This window comes from Diceros bicornis, chromosome 5 (assembly GCF_020826845.1).
Source record: "Diceros bicornis minor isolate mBicDic1 chromosome 5, mDicBic1.mat.cur, whole genome shotgun sequence".
Taxonomy (NCBI): domain Eukaryota; kingdom Metazoa; phylum Chordata; class Mammalia; order Perissodactyla; family Rhinocerotidae; genus Diceros; species Diceros bicornis.
In genome coordinates, this window is record NC_080744.1 from 92,108,607 (window position 1) to 92,130,970 (window position 22,364).

Below are 22,364 nucleotides of genomic sequence, written 5' to 3' on the forward strand. Positions count from 1 at the left end.
CCTAGCATGAGCTCTCCTCATTCATTCATTCATTCATTCAGGCATTGGCCCAGTGTTTATTTAGCCAGACAGATGCTGAGCACTGGAAACAAAAAGATAAACAGGACTGAATCCCAGTCCTCAACAAGCTTACAGCTGTGCTTAAGAGAAGCCCATCTCCTCAGGCCTGGCGTGGTCCTACTGCTCCAGCCAGAATGACCTCCCTTCAGCTCCTTAAGGGTTCTCTTGCTTCCGGGGCTTTCTTCATGCTGTTCCCTCTACCTAGAATAGCCCTCCTTGGCGTCTGCCCCTCCTATGTGGCCTCTCCAACCTCACCTCTCCCCCTGTGCACTCCACTCCCTCCCTCCACCCTACCCTGGCCTCCCTTCCATCCCCCAACACGCTTCTAGCCCATTCCCACCTCAGAAGTGCTGCGCTTGCTGGAAAATACTACCTTCAAATCTTCAGGAAGCTCTGCCTCTTTCTCACTGTTCAGATGAAGGCTGGACTGTTGTCTCCTCCCGAGCCCCCTCTCCCCAGCCTCACACAGAAGCAGCCCCCACCTCCCCGTCGGTCCTCACGTCACATCACTCCGCTAGTCCCTTCACAGGGCTTATGATGAGCAGACATTATCTGAGTGATATACGTAAACACTGATCGTCCCTGCTCACTGAACTCCCAAGCCGGAACCTCGATGTGTGTGTGTCACGACATGACCAACATGAAGGAATGAAGGCTGTTTGTGTCTCCATCCGCCACCCCGCTACTAGCGTGCGGGCTCTGTGAGGCAGGACAGGCTGATGCCGCACCCGCCTCAGACGATGAAGGAGTAAGTGGACACACGCTGGTCTGGGGCTCCCCGACCCCCAAGTCTGAGCACTCTGCAGGCAGGGCTCCCAACCACATCATTTCAGGAAGGAGATGTGGATCCAGGGGTGTTCTCTGGCATTCATCTGTCTATCGCCAACGGGACCCAGCCCAGGGCCCTGAGAGGGGCCACACGACTAGGGTGAATGGAGAACTCAAGAAAACAGGCCAGCCCCTAGCCAGAGAGCACTTGCCCAGGGGCCCAGCCCTGCCAGAGAGCACCACATGCCTGCCTGGGCCTGGCTCCCACAGTGTCAGAGAGAACAAGGGCACTCAGAGGACCAGGAATGTCCTTGGGCTGGGGACACCAGAAAGTGCCCCTGAGAACAGCCACGAGCTTTTTCTGCCTGTTCAGCCCTGCCTCCGCAAGAAGCATCATGTCACAGTGGAAACCCCACGGGCCTTGAGTCAGATAGGATCCCAGCTCTGCCACCTACCCAGCTGGTGACCTTGAGCAAGTGACGCCACCCCTCTGTCCCTCAATTTCCTTATCTGCAAGACAAATATATAACAGCACCTGTTTCAATGAGCCACGAACATGTGTCTATCCTAACCCAGATTAATCAAAAGCAGTCCTATTGTGTAAACCGGTACAACCACTCTGGATAAAGCTCTGGCAGTGTTTTATAAAGTGAAATATAAATTTATCATACAACCCAGAAGTTCCACTCCTGGGGATAGACTCAAGAGAAATGAAAGCATGTGTTCACAAAAAGCCTTGTGCAAGAATGTTCATAGCGGATTTACCCATAATAGTCCAAAACTGGGAATAGCCAGTGTTCCAACAACTAGGAGATGAGATAAAAAAGCTCAGGCATTCCCTAAAATGGAGTAGTACTCAGCAATAAAAAGGAACGGACTACTGGTATTGCCGCAGCGCGGATGAACCTCAAAAACATTTTGCTAAATACATAGTATTGTTGCTGCAGATGAGGCAAAAGTAATTTATTGTGGAAAAAATCAGAACAGTGGCTACCTTTGGGGAGGTGGAGGCAGAGACTGATGGGGAGGGGCACGGAGGAACTTTCAGGTGGGGGTGGTGGTAATGCTCTGGATCTTGCTGGGTTTGGATTCCCAGATGTATGCATTTGTCAAAACTCAGAGAATGCGCACTTGAGATTTATGCATTTTATTGACTATAAAAACTACCTCCAGGGGCCGGCCCGGTGGCGCAAGCGGTTAAGTGCGCGCGCTCCGCTGCGGCGGCCCGGGGTTCGCTGGTTCGGATCCCGGGCGCGCACCGACGCACTGCTTGGTAAGCCATGCTGTGGCGGCGTCCCATATAAAGTGGAGGAAGATAGGCACCGATGTTAGCCCAGGGCCGTCTTCCTCAGCAAAAAAAAAAAGGAGGAGGATTGGCGGATGTTAGCTCAGGGCTGATCTCCTCACAAAAAAAAAAAAAAAAAAAAAAAAAAAAAAACTACCTCCAAAGAAAACAATAACAACAAGTATTGAACTCTAGTTTAATGATATACTAAATACTAAAGTATTTAGAGGGAGTGTACAAACATCTACAATTTACTCTGAGAGTCATCAGAAAAATAAGGCAGATAATGAGTACACAGAGGGACGGATAGAGGGATAGACCATGTGATAGAGAAAATAACTGCAGAATCCAGATTGTGGGTATACAGATGTTCACTGTAAAACTTTCAAATTTTGTGTATGCTCGAAAATTTTCATAATAAAATGATGGTATAGGGAGAATCCTGTTTATTTACATGCCCCAAGGAAAGCAATTCCAGAGCCCTATTTTGTGGCCCACTCTTTTGGGAAGTTCTTCCTTGATGCTAACCAAATCCCCACAGCCTGTGGTCCCAGCTCATTGTCATCTGGGGGGGAGTACAGGGGGCCTAACTTGGTGGCTGATACAAGCGAGGTGCTCAATGGTAGCTGTTGGAATAATTGATAAATTAGTTCATTAATTAATAAGAGACAGTGCCTAGGGCATTTGGTGTGGAGTTGTTTTGCTTATTTGCACCTGTGATCTCCATCAGACGATCAGAGAACTGTCCTCATGGGCCCTTCTCAGACTTTGCACTTGCTTCTCTGTGTCCTTCCCTTTACCTGCCTCTATTTCTCCTACGAATGCGCAACCTCCTCCACAGGGCTCCTTTGCCCACAAGGCCAACCAAGCAGATGCTTAGGGCACCAGCAGCTAGACGCACCAAAACATGTGAAAAGTTCAGCTCCGGTGAAGTTCTGTAGGTTTCTGCACTCAGAAAATCTAAGAAAGATTCTATTTTAATTGCAGCAGACAGGCAATTTTTTTCTATCTTATGATTGTTAGGAGCTGAATTGTGTCCTCCCCCAAATTCCTATGTTGAAGCCCTAGCCCCAGTACCTCCGAATGTGACTGTATTTGGAGACAAGGTCTTTAAAGAGGTGATTAAGTTAAATCAAGTCATTAGGTGGGCCCTAATCCAATATGACTGGTGTCATAAAACAAAGAGATTAAGACCCAGTCACACACAGAGGGAAGACCATGCGAGGACACAGGGAGAAGACGGCCACTACAAGCCAAGGAGAGACGACTCAGGAGAAACCAACCCTGCCCACACCTTGATCTTGGACTTCTAGCCTCCAGAATTGTGAGAAAATAAATTTCTGTTGTTGAAGCCCCCCAGTCTGTGATATTTTGTTATGGCAGCCCTAGTAAACTAATACAATGATTTAATATCATTTTTATTTTAACTTATAAATCTGGTGGGGTATGATAATCTTTTTATTCCTTAAGGCTTCTAAAGCTTTATTTTAATAGAGAAAAAACAAAGGATTATACATTAAACACCTTATTTACCCATTACCTGGAAGTAATACATATTACTTTTGTCATATGCTAAGATCATAACAAAAGAGAAGGCAGACATCACAGATAAAGTTCAGAGCCCCATGCCCTGAAAGTTCAGAGCCCCAAACCCTTCATTTCCTCTCTTGCTCTCTAGAACAAAGGCTATCATGAAATCGGTCTGTATCCTGTCTCTGATTTTATCTTTTTACTCCATATCTGTGTCCATAAACCATACGTTATAATGGTCATTGTGTTTCTTAACTTACATATACAGTACATCATTCAGCAACTTGTTTTTCTCATCAGCATTATGTTTTCAAAGTAGAGCCATGTCATTGCACAGAGAACAAGGTTTTTGTTGTAACTGCTCCATAGTATCCCGTCACACCAACCCCGTGGTTCCCTTCTCTCCTCCTCTCCCTCCCGACAACGTCTGAGCTTTTCCCCGTCTCTTGCTCTCGCACACACTGCTGCGATGGACGTGGGGATGTGGGCTCTGGAGTCGGCCTGAGTATGGATCCTAAACAGGCCCTTTATACGGCGGCCTCAGGCAAGCTCTCACATCCTCATCTGTGAAATGAGAGCAGCTCTCCGCTCACATGGTTGTGCAGATTAGATGAGATGCCATAGAAACTGCTTGGCCCAGAGAAAGTGCTCGACAAACAGCAGCCACTATTACCATGTGCTCCAGAGACTGGAGAGCTAGGACAATCAATAAACACAGGACAACAAAGAACATCTCAAAGGTGGGACTTGAGTGACAGGCAAGCCCAGGTGAGCAGAATGAAGGCCAGAGGCCTTCCAGGCAGGGGAAGCAGACTGACCAAAAGACTGAGATGGGAAACACCTGGGAGGTTTCAGTAACACACAGTTCAGTTTGCTGGGGCAGAGGTTCCTATCAGGCAGCAAATGGGAGGCAAGACCTGGAGAGATGTTGGAGCCTGAACAGGAACACAGAAGTCTGAACTTTACCAAGAGCAATTAGGACCCAAGGAAGGCTCTTGAGCTGCAGTTACAGAATTAACTCCCTGCCTCCCAAATAGTTTTTTTTTTTTTTTTTTTGGTGAGGACGATTGGCTCTGAGCTAACATCTGTGCCAATCTTCCTCTATTTTTGGATGTGACATGCTGCCACAGCATGGCTTGATGAGCGGTGTGTAGGTCTGTACCCGGGATCTGAATCCACAAACCCCTAGCCACCAAAGTGAAGCACGTGAACCTAATCACTACACCACCAGGCCGGCCCCCCAAATAGTTTTTAAAAATCAACTTTGAGTCTGGAAGGGCATTCTGAAAATCAATGGTGCTTTCATTTCTCAACTACGTTTTGGATCATGTAGATCAGAGCATGTTCTGGTCAAGGCCAGGCCAGCGGGGAAAGGTGAGTGTGGGGGCCAGGGTCAGGACAGAGACAGACACGGTGTTCAGGGTGCAGAGAGAAGAGATGAAAGGGAAGTGGAGGGAGAATCCAGCCCCTGGGTGAGCCCTGTCAAAGTGGGCTTGGGAGTGGGTGAGTGTTCTGGAATGGGCATATTTAACCGTTTGGCAGCCTAGGAAACTCTATAAAAATCTCAAGCAGAATACCACACCACCTCTGTCTCACCCCAGGGAGTAGCTTGAACGCTATCTATATATCAGATGTTCTCAAAGTGTGGTCCCTGGACCAGCAGCATCTGTATCACCTGGGTACTTATTAGAAATGAAATCGTCAGGCCCCACCACAAATCAGAATCAGAAACTCCGGAGTAGAGCCCAGCAGTCTGTGCTTTAGCAAGCCCTCCCGGTGATGGGGATGCGCACGCTGCTGTGAGGACCACCAGGGTCTCTTCCCATACCCCCCCCCCCAACCACACAGGATCTGCCACACTTCCACCCCATCCCCAACCACTGCGTGAGAAATAGTAGAGGTCAGAGCCAGAAAGGCCCTCAAAGATCACATGCTCAGGCCCCCTGATTTTACATATAAGAAAAGGGAGGCCCAGAGATGGCCAGTGCCTTGCCGAGACTCACCCAGTAAGTTGGTGGCAGTGACAGGACCCAAGAGGTCACTCCATTCTGCCCAGAGCCCTCAGAGCACATTCTCTGAGGATGTGGCCAAGGACACCTGTGTCCATGAAATTCAGGGATCCCAAACTGGGATCCCAAACTGGGTCCCGGGCCCCCTTCTGCCCCACCCTCGTCCCACTTCCAAAGGTGAAAACCAGGACAGCACGGTATTGTGTCCTATCCGCCGCGGGGTGCCTGGGAGCCGACGGAGGAGGGCTGGGCCCAGGACTAAAGGCAGATGGGGGCCGGCAGGAAATGGGAGAGGCATCTACAATACCGGGGTATGGGCAGGGGCTCTGGAGCCAGACCTGCCGAGTTCAAACCCCAGATCGGCCACTGACTAGCCAAATGACTTAGGACAAGGTCCATCGCCTCCCTGTGCCTCAGTTTCCCTGTGCCTCCATAAAATGAGGATGACAATAGTACCTGCCTCCTTGGGTTGTACTGAGGATGAAATGGGGCTAAAATAAGACTGTCCTTAGAACAGCCCCTGGAACACAGTCACTGCAGCGTTTGCTCTCGCTACAATGAGGGCAAGTTTCCCTAGAAGATTCTACCAACAGGCGGCTCTGCTGAGGGCAAAGCTCAGGACCCACAGATGAAGAGCAAAGAGAACGACATGCCCAGGCTCCGGGCAGAGGCATGTGCAATGTCAGCAAGCTGGGGACCTGCTCTAGACCTGCGAGTTCTGGTAGAAGAAATGAGCCTGTCCTATTGGACAGGTCTTTACTAAGCTCCTACCAGTGCTGGGGCCTGGGGATATACAGCGGGATGAAACACAACCCCTGCCTCCCGGAGCCCACAGCACAGTGAGGACACAAAACGTTAAGGAGCCCGATGCCACACAGGGCACGTGGGTAGAACTCCAGAGTCTCAGCTGGACTGAGCATCTGGTCACACCACCCTCTTCTGTCCAGTGACCTTCCTGGCAGGTAAGGACGGCACCAGGGAAGGTAACAGAGTGGCGCCCCAAGGCTGGAGCACACCTGATCAGCGTCCAGGCAACGGCGGCCCTGAGTGAGTGACTGACAGAAGGAGGGCAGGTAGACCAGCAAGTCACCTGGTGGGGCACAGTGTGTGGCCCAGGACAGAGAGAAGTGGGATGCAGAAGCAAAAAGAGGCACCACATTTCCATGGAGACAGGAAGTGACCCTGGACAGTGAAGCCTGGACAAGAGTTGGAGAGGCATGAGGTCACTCTTCCTACACTGCTGCTCCCCCAGGGCCCACGGCACCGCCTGGAGCTGGAGAGGAGGGACAGTGGGGCCTCTCATGTTCCCGGCCAGGGCTGGGGCAGGCCCAGCAGCCTGGGAGCCGGATCTGGGAGAAGGAGGGCGTGGCCCGACCCTATAACACCAGGTGGACCAGTGTGTGCATGCCAACTGGCCGTTCACCTCGCCCCGGGCTCTCCTCCACCCCACATGTGGCGGAGAAAGGCTGAGCCCCCAAATCACTTCTGACGGAACTTTCCCCCAGGAACTTGCCCTGGGGGACAGAGGGAACCTGCTACCCCCTCAGCACAGCAGGCCACCTTCCCCACTGCCTGGAGGTAGATTCCCACGAGCAGGGTCCAGGTGGCAAGAGAAAGGGGCTTGACCTTACCCGTCCTGTAACTACAGGGAGGCTGTCGACCTCATCCATCCAGCTCACGGATGTTTTCTCAGCTCTCACAAAAGGGGTTGGCCCATCGCAGGATCTCAAATAAACACACTGAATAGATGCAGAAATGGAGACATGGACGAGGGTCTGGAGAGCACTCAGCCACCTGCTCACGAACACACTGTTCCTTCACTTTCTTCCCCTCTCCCTCTCACAGCCCCTCTCCCCCTAGGCTGCACCAGGGGCACCTCCCTCATAAACTACTTGCCCCCTAATCTTTGTCATACACAGCCAGAAAGTGACGGAGAAGAAACTCAGTTCGCCTCTCTAGACTTCCGTGTGCCGCTTCCCCTAACACATCCGGAGCCTCTTGTGGCAACAAGGCAATGAGTCAACTTCACTGCCAGCAGCCATGATCTGCCAGGTAACTCCACTGTTTTCAACATTAGGTGGACCCAAGAAGAAGGAAATCTAGAATTTTTAAATCTATTTTAAAAAATTGCACCCTCTCCACCTTAGGGAGGCCACATTTTCATATATACACATTTTTCTTTAAACTTTACATTAGAGGCATTTTCTAACATTCTGTTCCTGCTTCTCCTGAGACTTGTAGATCCTTGGTCCAGTGCCTGCCACCCGAGTTGACTCTGAACTCCAAGAGGTAAGGGCTGTGGCCTTCTATTCTCTCAGCGTGTGTCCCAGGCTTAGCACGGCGCCCGGCATATGGCTGGAGCCACGGGCTGGGAAGGAAGAGGACTGACTCCCTCCTCTCCGGTCCTGCAGGAGGAAGGGCCAGGCTGGCCCTGCTACCGCCTCTGCCCCTCCTCCCCCATAGTCCAGATGCCGGGATGGGCCTTGGCAGGCAGCGAGGCAGGCGGCCAGACACCTGGGCACCCCACAGCCTAGGTCCAGATGCAGCTCGGCAGCCACAGTGGGCTGAACGCGCCGCCAACGCCAGGCGCCGGGAGCTGTCTGTTCCGCACTTGGAAGACGGTCCTTTGAAAAATGGAACACAGGACCTCCCCTCCACCACCCACCCCAGGGACAGAAGCCAGATGCCCCCACAGGACATGGGGCCTTCCCATGGAGGAGGGAAGGCTGCAGCCATAGGCCACATGGCCTAGAAGTCAGGGAAATCCACCCCTCCCCTTCACCACCAGGGGCTCCGAGGAGCCTTACTCTTCTTCTACCACTCTCACTCCGAGTGCCTCAAAGACAAGGTTTCTGCCAAGGGAATAAACTACACACCTCCTCCACGGCCCTGCCCCCTCCCCCTTTCTCCTGTTATTTCCCACTTGGTGTCTTATCGCCACATTTGTTAAAATGACTGCCGCTTAAGAGGTGGCAAGGAGTCAGAAACACAGTCTGGAGCAAAGCTGATATTAAATAACTTCCTGAGACTGGCATGTCTGCCAAGGCTCCCTCCTGGATCTCAGGTGGATAATGAAGAGGTTACAAAAAGATGAAGAGCCAGAGACACCCCATTCCAGCCTCAGAGCCACACCCCCGCCACAGGAAGGGCCCCCCCCTTCTCTGGGCTGGAGTTGCTGCACCAGTAAAGCCTGAAGCTTAGCAGTTACCACTAAACCCCTTTCTCACGTGTTCCCACACACCCCTGACACACACACACACACACACGCATCTGACACTCAAATCCAAGCTGCAAGAGCCCTCCCAGTCAACCAGCACAACCGCTCCGTTTTCCAGATAAACTTACTGAGGTTCAGAGATCTTGAGTCTATTGGATGAGGCCAACCAGATTACAGATTAAAGCATCTCAAAAAGAGCAGTACCCCAGGAAAACACTGGAAACAGTCTGGGTGTTAGATGCTGGGATTGGTTGGCTACAATAAAGTCAGTCAGTTGCACATGTGTGTTCTGTGGTTGTGACCTCATACCATCGGCCCAAGCAACAAACACCCCCAATGGTCATCATCACACTAATGCCCTCAGAGAATCATCTCTAGCCATTAGCATTTGAAGCAGAGAGAAATTCAGTTGACAAATCCTCTGAAGCTGATATTCCCTGATGCAGGTTCAGTCTCATGTGCCCCAACAATACCTAGCAACTCCCCAACAGGGCCCACCATCAGCACCCTACACCATCAGAATACACTGCTGTTCTCCATTCCAGCCACTGGGTGTCACTGCTGCCCCCAATGAATTGGAACCATAGAGCACTCACTGGGGAGTAAAATGACCCCACCAGGCCAACAGGATCCCATAAATATCTCCTGCACTGTGTCCTGACTCCATCCTTCTTCCACAAAGAGACAGATGGCCGATCTTGGAGTATCCACCATGTTGCAGACACTCTCCACACATCATGTAATTTAATCCTCACAGCAACACCTCCCAATAACACCTTGCTTTGAAGGTGAAGAAAAGGAGACCCAGAGAAATTAAGTAACTTAGAGTTCAAAAAAACAAGCAAGGAGGAGGGCAAGGATTGGAATTTGAGTTTATGCCAAATTCCATGACCTTTTCACTACACAATTTAGCCTCCCTTGACATATCAGACTCTGTGCTATGGGCTCTGGTTCAATCAAGTTGGTTGGCCATGACCCTCAGAGATGCTGGCATCTGGGAGGAAACCACGGGCAGCTTTGATCAAAGGCACAATCACAATAGGGCAAGCTAAATAGCGCCTCCCTCCCTGCAGAAATCATGGTCTAGTGCCCTCTTGTGGCGTAACATGGAACTGGAATGAAGGTGCATGGGAGGCTCCCAAGGATAGATCCACGGGACTGAGAGTCACCCTCCTCCCACTGGATTCCTAAATTCTTTCTCCCAGCTAGAGCTGACAGGCTTAGGCAATTACAATAGCCAGAAGGGAATCACCTAGTGAATGGGAAGCTACGTAGGAGAAGAATAGCAATAAACCCACATGAGACAACATCACAACATCTGCGAGGGGCTGAGTGCTGCTGAGTTATCCTGCATGGAGATTCCTGACAGCCACATTCCTGGGGCTGGGGATGGGGAAGGCAGGCAGGGGTGGAGATGGGAAGGAAGACCCGGCCTGGGACCCTCTGCTGCTTGGTATCCCACCTGAGTCTATCAGTGGGAACCATGACAATCTCTCTGTTCTTTTGGCAGACGTGTGCCTCAACCACTTTGTCACCTTTTCCAAATACACACTATCTTGGTCCTTCTGTTGCCTCCCTCAGCTTTGGTCCAGGTGCTAGCTCCTCTCATACAAGTTCCTCTAATCCCTCTCTCCAAGGACCCAGAAATGTCACTGCCCATCACCTCTGAGAGACTCCCATCGTACCACTTGCCAGTTTGGCCTCTGTGTATCCATCATATACCAGGCACTCACCATAATCTCATTTAATCCTCACAACTATTCTGTGAACATGGATATAGTTAGTAGGATCTTTCAAATGAAAAAACTGATGCTTAGAGAAGTTAAGTAACTTGCCTAAGCTCACACAGGGGCAGAGCCAGGATTGAAACTGAAAGCTGTCTGGGGAAAGAAGCCACTATTCTTCCTACTACACTGCCTCTCAGACAAAAGAACCATTTTGGTTCTTGAGCACAGGAAAATCTTGGGCACAGGAATTGTTCTAATGGAAGACCCTGGATTAGAAGATTAATCTGCCAGGGTGTGCAGGATGAGCTGGAAGAGGGTTAGAGTGGAAGGAGGAAGAACAGAGGAGGGCCATAAAAAGCATCCATGCTCGTGGGGATGCAGTGCTGGAGTGTAGTAATGGGAAGAGAGAGAGAACCAGCACTCAGAGTTTTACACACACTTACACACGCTCTCACTGAAATCTTACAATAACCCTGTATTATTATTATCTCCGTTTTTCAGATAAGGAAACTGAGGATCAAGAAAAGTAGCCAGCCCAGGGTCACACAGCTGGTAGAGGGCAGAGCTGTGATCTCAAGCTTCATTTAGTAGGTTCCATCCATAAGCAGGGTCATATATGCAAATGATCTCCAGTCCAGTAGGAGGACCACAAATGTTAGCTTCATCCCTGCTCTTCAGGGAACCAGTCCTGAAAAAGTATCAGAAATAAGTAGGTGGGGAAAGACTAGCCACAACAGAGAGGGTCCCACCTGCAGCCCTGGGTCCAGCAGCCATGGGATGGCCCTCAGGACAGAGTCACAGATCCCAACCCCACAAGCTGAGTATCCACCACAAAAGCAGAAAATCCTGTCTCCAAAGCTGATAACCACATTGGGGAGACAAGGCTCATTCGTGGACAGACTAGTGCCTGGAACATGACAGCTCCTGCTCAAATATGAGACTGCCTGGAACAGACAGAGAACAGCCAAAAGAACTTACAGAAAGGAAACAGTCAAAACCAGCCAGTCCAGGCAGGGCCCACGACCCTGGTTTGTGAGGCACTTTCATAACCATCACTTTAGATGGGCATCTCTGTGAGCAGAGACAGGGTCTGGAGAGATGAAGGGATAGCGCCAAGCTCTCATGCATGGTAATATCAGGACTTGTATTTACTGAGCAGCTACTTGGTGTCTAAGTAATTCCCAAGCATGGCATGGGGCACAGGGAGAGGGGAGAGATGCCTCCACACTTGCGCCAGCACATCAAATGGCGTGAAGGAGTTCGTAAAGCTCACTTCTTCCGTGACACTAACCCCACAGTGTAAGCGTCTGTCAACTTCTCTGTGTCCCCATCAAGACTGATCTTCCTGAGTAGGAACTATGTCCCGTTCATTCATCTCCATTACCCTTGTGCAAATGTGCTGATCTCTCCTGCTACTGAGACAGATGAGGTGGGAAGGAGAGCACTCCAGGCCAACTTCCAGCCACCCAGGGCATTCTCCCGGCCACCTCCTGGAAAGCTCAGATCCAGGAGACACATCATCACGGAGCTGCAGATATGATGGAGGCAGGGTCACCTCTGCTGAGAGAGGCCCTGCCTAGGGAAGAGTTGACCTCCCTGCTCAGCCCTGGCTCAGGAAAGGCTCTGAAAGCCAGGCTGCTGGTGCACAGCTCAGCAGGCTAGTGTCACATTGCAAGCTCTGCCCGGCGCAGCCAGCCACCAGCCTCGAACTGTCTCGTGCACAGCACTGCCCTCTGGTGGCCACCAGGGGTCTAGTTGTAGACGATCTTGGCAGGCAGGAAGCCAAAGGCTTTAGCGCTTGTTTACAGAGACCTCAGACGTGATGTGCACAGAACACAGAAAAGATGCACTTGTGTGTGCGCAAAGACGCCCCCAGACGCGCGCACACAGCCCCATTTACCGTGGGAGGCAGCCCGGATTAGGGCTGCGGATCTAAGATTGCTCCCTTCATTCTCTCTCTTCGCAGGAGACTAAGGGCTACTTTCCCTGCTTCTGGAAGAACCCAAATCCCTCAGCCCAGAGCATATGCTAGCGAGAAAAGGAGACCCACACCAGCGGGGAGCCAAGGCCCAGGCGTTCTGGTCTGCCTTGTGCCAGGAATTCACTGGGTGACTGAGTCAAGTCCATTCACCTCTCTTTAGCCTCAGGTTCCTTCTCTGTGAAACCGGGTTTGGCTCCAGTTATTTCTGAGCCCCTTTCCAGATGGACGATTTATGGATCACAGTGTCGATCTTCTTCCTAATTCAAAAACACTCCCAGACGTCTAGAAACGGAAATAATCAACCTGTGCCTGACTGTTCAGAGAGCTCACTGAGTATGTCATCACTGGTCTGACAGCGGCCCTGTGAGCCAGACAGGATCCATCACCCAGAGGTGACCCAACTCCCAGAGAGGAAACCAAGGCCAGAGAGGTGCTATGATGTGGCGAGCTCATCCAGCCAAGAAGTAGCAAAAGTGGGGTGTTCCCACAAGTGCTTGCCTTGCAATCTCAGCGGTTTTTTGGGTACTCCAGCTCTCTCCACGGGGACAGCTGCAGCTATCCCCCATGCTCATAGCTCATCCCTATGGAGAGACAGATGGAGCTTCCATGAGCAACAGGGGTAGAGAGATGGAGCCAGAGGAAAGGTAGAGGGGAGTAAAGGCTGCTCATTTGAGGAGGAACAAGAGAAGGGCCAGGAAGAATTAGAATTCACCCTTCAGGAGAGATGCTCTAAACGTTAGCTTCTAGCTCTAGCTGCCCAGCACTTCAGACATCCCGCTTCTGCTCTGCACCCAAGGCAGCCTGGGAACCCCAAAGCTCTGCTTAGAGAGCCACCCAGCCCTGCACTCTCCCCTTCAGGCTCTCTGGCCGTGGGCAGTCAGGACATGGTGCTGACCAGGCCTCAGCCCAGAGTGGAGCTGGCTGAGAACTAGCCACCAGCTTCCTGAATCTCTGCCAGCCTCAGCTGGTACCTTGTCTCCTGTGGGAGTTGACCTGACCTCAGAGGCCAGGACACCATGGGGTGGCCAAGGAGGCCAGGGAAGAAGGCTTGGCTAAGACACAGCCTCGGAGGAGGCTGCTGTTGGGAACGGGTCAAGAGGAGAGCCCCAAAGCCTCCTCGGCCACTGGAGGCCTGTCTGTGACTGAACTGGCCAGCGGGGCTTGGCCAACACCATACCCATCATGATCTCATTCGCCTTCCGTCCAACCCCAGCCAGGGCAGTTCTCATCTAAGGAACTGTAATTTTATCAAATAAAGGATCCTTCTAGACCTGCATGTCTACCCTTTTATTTTATTATTAATTATCATAGTGGTCATATATTTGTGAATGTACGTGTGTGTATACCAGTATATATTAGTATGCATAAGAGTACAGCAAAAGAGTATAGGCAATATAGTATAACATTAAATGTCAGACTGCTCTGCCATTTACTGGCCGTGTGAAATTAAGCAAGTTAAATTCCGTCTCTGGACTCAGGTTCCCCACCTGTAAAATGGGACTAATAGTACCTATCTCCTAGGGTTGGTGTGAGGCCGTAATGAGGTATGACCTAGAAAGCGCTTGGAACAGTGTCTGGGACACAGTGAGTGCTCAATAAATGCTAGTGTTATTAGTTACAGTGTATCAATAGCTTTCTCTTTGCCAGCACCCCACAGGGCGCTGACCCTCACATACTCTAAGGTAGTTATTATCATCCTCGTCTTATACACAAGGAAATTGAGGCCCAGAGGGGGGCAGGGGTTTGTCCAAAGCTGGGGAGAGGCCAGGCCCGGCGGAGTTCTGGGGAAACCAGCTGCCAGTCCCCTCTCCGGGCTTGGTGTCTGCTGGGGAAGGAATCCTGAATCTCCCACCACCCAGGTCGGGGACACTTTTGATGGGACAATGGAGATGGGGGGACGGGGTCAGAGGTGAAGCTAGAGAGGAAGGCCGGGCCCCCAAGCCCACAGATTCCCACCCTGAATGTAAATGGAGCTCAGCAGGAGCCCTCACCAAGTGGATTTCTAATTGGCGTGGGCTGCAGGCTGCGAGGAGCCCTGGGGCTGCCAGCCCCGCACAGTTGCTGTCTCTGGGGACCCTGAATTTGGAAACATTGCCCCAGAGGGAGCCACAGTGGTGGGCGAGGCTCTGGCTTTGACAGAACACCCAGAACGGGCACCAGGGCAGAGTAGGAGAAGGCAGCGCCTCACCAGCACCTGGGGACAGAAGTATTCCAGCCACCCGTGGACCCCAGAGAAGTCCCTGCTGTCTCTGGGCCTCTCATGGGACCCTCGTGGGTAACTGAGGGAGGAGGCGAGTGCCACAGTCCCTTCCAGCTCTGAATCCCGGTGAGCGCTGCACTCAGGTGCAGGCAGAAGTGTGAGGATCCTCGTGGCAGTTCTGAGGGCTCACTGGGCTGGCTGCACTGGAGCCCTCCCCCTTGATGATCTGATCCATCAAAGGTGAGCTGCCACCACACCCAGCCCCCAGGAGTCTTTGTGTTCCCAAAGTGGAGACAAGCAAGGCTCAGGGGAGACAGATGACCTGAGCTGATGGCTCAGTGGGTCACCAACAGATCTGGGGAACCAAGTCCGGCCTCCACTCAAGCCACCCTTAGACTCGATTGCCAGGACACTCAGTCACCCTCCAAAAGACCCTCAGAGATGGGCCATTCCCTCAATATGCCCCTTGCAAGGAACAGAACTCTCTGGGGGAAAATGGTCTGCATCTTCCTTCCCAACGAGCCACAGGGTGTACAGCTGAAGGCCCACGGCCTGAGAGAGAGTGGAGTCAACAGAACCAGAGAGGCCATGAAAGGAGCTCCAGAGAAGAAGCCACAAGACTCTTCTAGAACTTTCCCTGCATGAGACACACAGCTCAACCACTGGGGCTCAAGTTCTGCTCTTTATTTTGTTTGTTTGTTTAATCAGCAAAATGGGACTAGTAATCCCTGTTTATGTACTTCAAGTAGCTGTGGCAAAAACAAACTCCACAACTGAAAAACAGAAAACACGATAGAAGCCAGTGCTGAGATATCCATGGAGGTGAAGAATTTGCTACACAGGGACAAGAGGCCGGATCCAGAGGGGTCCTAGGAGACCGCCTTTTGAGAAGTGGCCTAGCCCCCAGGGGTCAGGGGCCGTAGGAATCCGGATGCGGAGCTGAGATCCCTGGCGCCACCCACCTGACCCCTCCTCCTATTTCCCCTGCTCCTCTCCTAGTTATCAACCCCTCCTTGGAACAGAACCCAGAGGGGAGCCAGGGGCCCCAGGATCACCTCTTCTCTCATCACCCCTTCTCCTCCCACACTCAGGCCCTTCCAGTCACAACAACCGTGGGCATCAAGCTTTTTGATTATGTACACATTAGCAATAAAAAATTTCTCTTGCAACCCCAAAACACTCATATTTATTAAATTATATGCTTATATATCTTCAATCCATACATTAAATATTAAATATCCCCTTTTCTAGACAAGAATAATTAAAATAGAAGTTCTAACATTTTCTTCTCACACCCAGTGGAGGCCCCCGCTCCGGCAATGAGGTGAAGCTTTGCAGAGGGACGTCTCCTCCCAGCCTGGAGCTCAGGGTGGGGAACAGGGAGCCACGAGGCTGGGGGTCAGCCTCTGAGGAGAGGCTGCAGGCCCCGGCACATTCTCACTTAAAGTGTGGCATTTGGTCTGAGCAGTTGACTCCAAACTGTCTGGCACTTTCTGGATGGCTCCCAGTTCTCTAGAGGTGGGAAGGGAAGGAAGGAAGGGAAAAATGGACAGTGGCCAACAGCCAGTGACGGAGCACCCTCTGCCCGCCTCCTGGTGGCATCACCAGGGTCAGCACAAATCCCAAAGGGGGTGCCCTTAGAAGTGGCCTTGCAGAGCCTCATTGGAGATGTTCCTTGGGCCCTGGAATGGCATATGTCCAAGCTGGAAGGGATACTGCCCCATGGTCTCAATTCATAATTGAATTTACAGGCTCAGAAAGGCTACAATCCTCTACTACAGCTCACAGCAGCTTAGGGGCAGAGCCAGGGGTGGGACTCACATGTCACATCCCTTTCTCTAATCCTACCCTGCCATTGGCCAACTGGAGGCCCTACAGGGAGGCTGGAGATGGTGTCTGTGATCTCAGTATAAGCCACTGAACAGAGCACTCAACATGGGGACCCCAGGCGGCAGCGGAGATGCCACCATACTGGCAAAGGTCATAGTGATGGAGGGCCACAGGCTACCCAGACTCCCTCCCAAGAGCCAACTGGGGAAGAGGCCTAGTCCACCCCTACAGTCAGAGAGGAGGAGGAGGCAGCAGGCAGGGCAGGCAGGGCAAGAATGGAGAGCGTCCCAGGGGAACCGGCATCAGGCCCCTCCCTTCTTCCCAGCAGCACACTCCACTTCAGCCAGGCAGGAGGACAGTGAGCTCCTTGCAGGCCCCTAAGCTGCCTCCCAGGCTCCAGGCTCCACCCTCCAGGGGCCAGTTCACCAGCACTCTCAAATCCAGAGCCAGGCTGGGCTGGTCTTATCCAAAGCTGTCATGTGCTCAGGTGCCCTGGAGCTGCAGAGCTGATGCCCTGGGCCCCAGGGTATGCCTCAGGAGACTGACTTGGGCTGGGGGCTGGGGGTGGGGGGAGGACTTTGGCTCCAGGGAAGGCCTGGAGCCCACTCATCAATAGCCCAGCCTCCAGGCAAAATCCCAGGGCCTCTGGAGTCCAGGGTCCCCAGTTTTCATTCTGGAAGTACCTCTTTCCTCAGGGCTATCACCACTCTCTCTTCCAAATCTCACCTCAAAGGCCCCTCACACCTCTGCCTACCTCTCTTGAGCCTAGCCCCAATCCTGGGTCTCCTGACTGAGCCCCATTACACCCTTGGGGCCTGGCTCACAGCCCTGCCTGCATCCCACTCTCACTGGTAATTGTCAAGGCTGGCTCTCCCCTTAATCCTTAGAAAGCCTGAGAATTGAGGAGCAGTACAGCAGCCAAAGACCAGAATGATCCTTCACCCAGCCAGGGGAGGGCCTGCAGGGAAGACAGGGGAAATAAAAGCACTCCATAGCTGGAAACACCAGGGACCCTGTGGTGGTGCATGCAGAGACCCAGCTGGTGGCTCACAGGCCCAGTCAAGAGCCCATAGTCTTCATAAGCCCAGGTGCCCAACGCCAAGAACACCAGGTCCAGTGATACCATCTTCTCCCCCTTGTTCTCTCTAACAGTCAAAGTATGTACCATTCCAACCCAGCCCCAGGCAGGCCTGGCCTAGAGAGCCAGCCTAGATGGCCCACCTCCCAGCTACCACCCTCTTGCCTTTGTGATGTCAGAGCCTGGTTGGGCGCGGCCACGCATGGACCCTTCTAGGTAAGGTTACTGTGTGTCAAGAGCTCCGGTGGCAAAGGGATTGGCCTCCTGAACAGAAAGAGGCCAAAAGGGAGGGCCCTTGGAGAGGGGCGGAGGTGAGACCCACACTTTGGCCCTGATGCCTTACAGCTGATTTTCTCCTGATCCTAATGGGGTAGCGGCCTCGGCCATCAGAGGCACCCTCAGCCAGCCTCAATGGGTACACAGGAGCCATGCCACACACCACTCCCGAAAAGAAGGACCACAGGGAATCTCTCGTCCCTCTTAAAACTCAGGTACAAGCAGTTCAGTACCTGAGAGAGGGACCCCAGGACTGCACAGCCCCAAGAACAGGAGGGTGAATGTGTGGAGACCAGCCCCAGTTCCTTTAGCAAGGCGTGATGGAAATCCAGGTTCTGCCCCAGCCTCTCCCTCATCCCCTAGAGCCTGAGCAAGCTGCCCCCAGGGCATACACCAGCACCAAGAGCTTCAGGTTGATGGAAGGCTGGTGGACTCCTTGACGCCACATCTCTGGTAGCATCAGAAATCTGAAGAACATGCTCCCTTTCCCAGGTCACACTAAAGTAAGGTCCCCTCCTCTGCCTGGAGGGCTCCTCCCTGTCCCAAGCCCCTCCTTCCAGGCAGCTTCCACAGGCAGCCCCCAGAGTGGGGGCCTGGGCTTTGCTGTTGCACAGACAGAGGCATAAGCCTGGCTCACCGCTGGGGCTGTGTGCCCCAGGGAAAGGTACTTTGCCACCTTGAGCCTCCATTCCCTCAGGGGTGAAACAGGGATGGTGACATCTGCTTCCCAGGGCCAGCATGATTCTCCGCCCTCGCTCCATGGTCCTCTGCCTCCAGGCTACTTCCCCGAGTTCAGTCAATACCAGCCATAGATATAACAGGGCACTGGGGAGAAGATGGGTGAGGAAGGGTCATTTGACCCATGACCTCTGACCCTCCCCCACCTGCCACTCGCACAGCTCCTGTGGGAATTCAGTTTCCTGGCTCCTAGATATTGGGGTGGATTTCAGGAAAGGAGTCCTGACTTCCTGCCAAAAAATCCGAATCCTGAAACAAGGATGAGGACACACAGAGAGGGGTCCCAATCCAGTCCCTGTGTACTGTTCCCTCAGATGCCCTTCTAGGGTCCTCCAAAGGCAAAGGGGACAAGAGGCAGCCCCATCCCCTCCCATCACAGCTCCATCTTGGACCTTCTGCCTTGAAAGGCCAGCCCAACTCTTCCTTATCAAACTGCTCCCCAGGCATCATTTTCAGAGGAGCGACACCTCTGCATGGCTATAAACAGCCTACGTGGTTGTGACCATCCCTGCCTCCCGCTAGCTTCCTACAGATACACACATCCTTGGAGCCGAGAACAAGCTAGATGAGGCTCACCAGCTCCCAGAGCCCCACACTGGGCACCTTCTCTCCAACCCTTGGTCCACCCAATCCCTTGGAAATCCAGCTCCTCAGGTCCAGCTCCTGAGCCCCTGGGCCACTGCTAAGCTGCTCCCTCTCCCTCCCACACACACACATACAGCGCAGACAGTGCACTTCCAAGCCAGAGTTTCCCTGACAATCTCACTCCTGACCCTCCTCTGCATCCTTGGGGATGCTGGAATGCTGTGGCCTGCAGGGCGGGAGGAGCAGAGCTGGGTCCATCCTGTCTCTCCTGCCTTCCCACCCCCACCCTTGGCTGTTTATCTTGGCATCTCCAGCCAGCCAGGTTGAAGGTGATGAAGGGGTGAGTGGCAGAGCCAAGACATGGGTCAAGCTTGTCTCCTGGGCCAGGAGTCAGGGACATCTCCTGGGTACACTTCCCTAACTGTTAGCTGCAAGAACGTGAGCAGAGTCTCCATTAAGCCAAGAGGAGGGCTGGAGGGCTTTAGAGAGAGCAGGACTGCAATTCCCGGCTTTGCAGCCCCGTCGCACTGGGGCTGAGGCACAGGGAGGGCTGATGCCTGGGAGAACAGCGCCAAAGGCAGACCAGCCCCGCCTGAGTCTGCCCAAATGCCTTCTTCAGATCCTTCAGATCTTCAGGGCAAATGCTTCTCAACATCCCATCCAGTTTGGAGCTCCCCAAGGGGTGAGGGCCCTGGGGGGAGACAAGTGAGAGCTACCCCCTGAACAATCCCAGTGCCATCCACACCCTTCTCTGGATGGCAGGGTGGGAAGGAGGTCACCCGGCTGAGGGCAGTGGAAGAAAGATGGGCAGGCTCCTGGACCCTGAGCTCTTCTTTCTCCCCACCCAGGCTTCTGCCCCTGACCCCTGCCAAAGGAAAATAACAACAATAAAAAAGAAGCAGGCCACCACAGGTCTCACTCAGACCGGGCAGAACCGAGCAAACGCCAGTCGGAGTTTAATTTTCCAAATAAACGGACCTGCACGATCATATAAGAACCCCCACCCCCAAAACACGCAACCCCTCTCTTCTGCCTTCACCATCCTGACTCAGAATTATCGGAGCAGTTATCAAAGCTCAAACAGGGACGGGATCTGTAGGCGCAGATGAGGGTGGGAAGGGGGGGCGTCTCGGAAATGCCCAAAATGGGGTTGGAGAGGGCGGGCGAGAGGGAACGGGAAGAGGTAGGCGTCCATGACGGCCTCGGCATGTCCAAAGTCTCCCCGCGAGCAGCCAGCTCCCAACTTGTTTACTTGTCAGCGTGTTTTGCTGTTTCCAAAAGGAAACAGTTAAAACATCTCGGCTGGATCGTGAGCAGTCCCTATCCGTCACCTTCCCTCCCAGCTAAGCGCTACCGCCGCTGCCGGCGCCGCTGCCGGGGAATCAAATCTCGTCTACTTTATTCCACTTGAGCGTGGCCAAACTGTTGCTATTTAGCGGGGGGCAAAGAACCCGATTCTCAACCTCGAAAGGAACCACAGCGGGTGAAGGCGGGGGCGGGAGCTGGGCCCCGCGTGCCCTCGGCCAGCTGGGGTCCTCTCCGGGGAGAGGCACACACACGCATCACTCGATCACGCCTCGCCAGGGCCGGAGTCACCTGGAATACGCAGCCCGAGAGCATCTCCCGAGCCAGAGCGAGCCTGACACGCGCCCGGCGGGCGGCGGGCAGCGGCGAGCTGGGGCGGGCAGAGGGCCGGCTCACTGCCGCGGGCGGGCGACAGGGAGACGCGGAGCGAGGGGAAGGCGGGCTGGGGAGCGGCCGCCCGACTTACATGGAAGTGATATTCCTTGAGATGTCCGTGATGTTGATGCTGGCGTTCCCATTGCTGTTCCCCGAATCCTGCCCTTCCAGGAGGGGGAAGAGGTTCCCATCGTCCGGCCGCCGGCAATTGATCTCAGTCTTGCTGCAGACACAATTTGCAGGGCAAGCCAGCACGGAGCCCACATAGTCCAGCCAGACGCTTCCCAGCAAGAAAATCCGCCAGAAACTACACTTGGCTGGGCAAAGAGAGACATCCATCTCCGATAGCTGCTTCTAAAAAAGAGGAGGAGGAGAGGAGAGGGGGGTGGGGTGGGGGGAGTGGGGAGAGTTGGGGGGGAAGGAAACAAAGACGGCGAGGGAGGGGGGAAGGGGGAGGGGGGCCTCTGCCTTTGAAACGCCGTGCGATCAGATGCAAAATCCTTCAGCGTCTGAAGCCATCGCGGCCGCCGCCGGGTGGGAGCCGCGGGGAGCGCCTAGTGGCGCGGTCTGCCTGGCATGGTGGCCGGCTCGGCGCTCGCCGGATCGCCGAGTCCGAGGCTCGGGAAGCGAGCCGCGCTCTCCGACTCCGAGACTTTGCAGGGTTGCAACAGACGGTGGGGAGGCAAAAAAGAAAAAAAAAAAAGGAAAAGGAAAATATGGTGCGAAAGTCACCAAGTCCCACCTACTGGGCAGAATTAAAACGGACACACCTGCAAAACACACACACACACACACACACACACACACACACTCTCTCTCTCTCACACACACGCACACCCGGAGCCCGGGAGAAGGAGGAGGAGGAAGATGCAGTCGGAGCTGCAGCAGCCGCGGCGAATGGCTTGCCGCGCGCCTGCAGAAATGTACAAGTGCTCCCAGCCTTACGAAACGCACGGGTTATCGGAGCGTCTTCCTCGGCTCCCTCCCTCTCTCCCTCTCCCTCCTCCCCTCCCTGCTCGCAGCCTCCTCCCCCTGCCCCCCGCCCGGGCTGGGAGCGGCAGGAGAGCGGAATCTCCCCCCTCCCTCCCTCCCTCCCTTTCCCCTTCCTCCTCCCCACACCCCTCTCTCTCCCCGCCCGGCCTCTCCCCTCCTTCCTCCCCACCCACCCACCCACTCGCCGGCTCGCGGTTCTCGCCCGCACCGCCACCCGCAGCCGCGCGGCCGCCCGCCCGCCCGCCCGCTCCACGCCTCGCGGCCCGTCGCCCGCTCTCCGCAGCCAAGGGAAACCAAGACGGAAGGGAAAAAGTTGCAGTTGGGATTGCGAGGGTCTGGACTGGGGAGGGGGAGTTGGTGAGCTGGCTGCGCGACGCGGAAAGGCGCTCTTCTTTCCACTTTTTGGC

General features: G+C 53.6%; 1 protein-coding gene across 4 annotated transcripts in view; it reads right to left on the reverse strand.

Annotated features, from left to right (window-relative positions):
* NTRK3 (neurotrophic receptor tyrosine kinase 3) overlaps positions 1-21,303 on the reverse strand; it is a 373,138-nt gene extending 351,835 nt beyond the window's left edge. For all 4 annotated transcript variants that reach the window (XM_058542401.1, XM_058542404.1, XM_058542403.1 and 1 more), the window contains exon 1: positions 21,056-21,303. In XM_058542401.1, coding sequence (XP_058398384.1) covers positions 21,056-21,303 — 248 coding nt within the window. The remainder of the gene's footprint in view (positions 1-21,055) is intronic.
* Between the last annotated feature and the right edge of the window lie 1,061 nt (positions 21,304-22,364).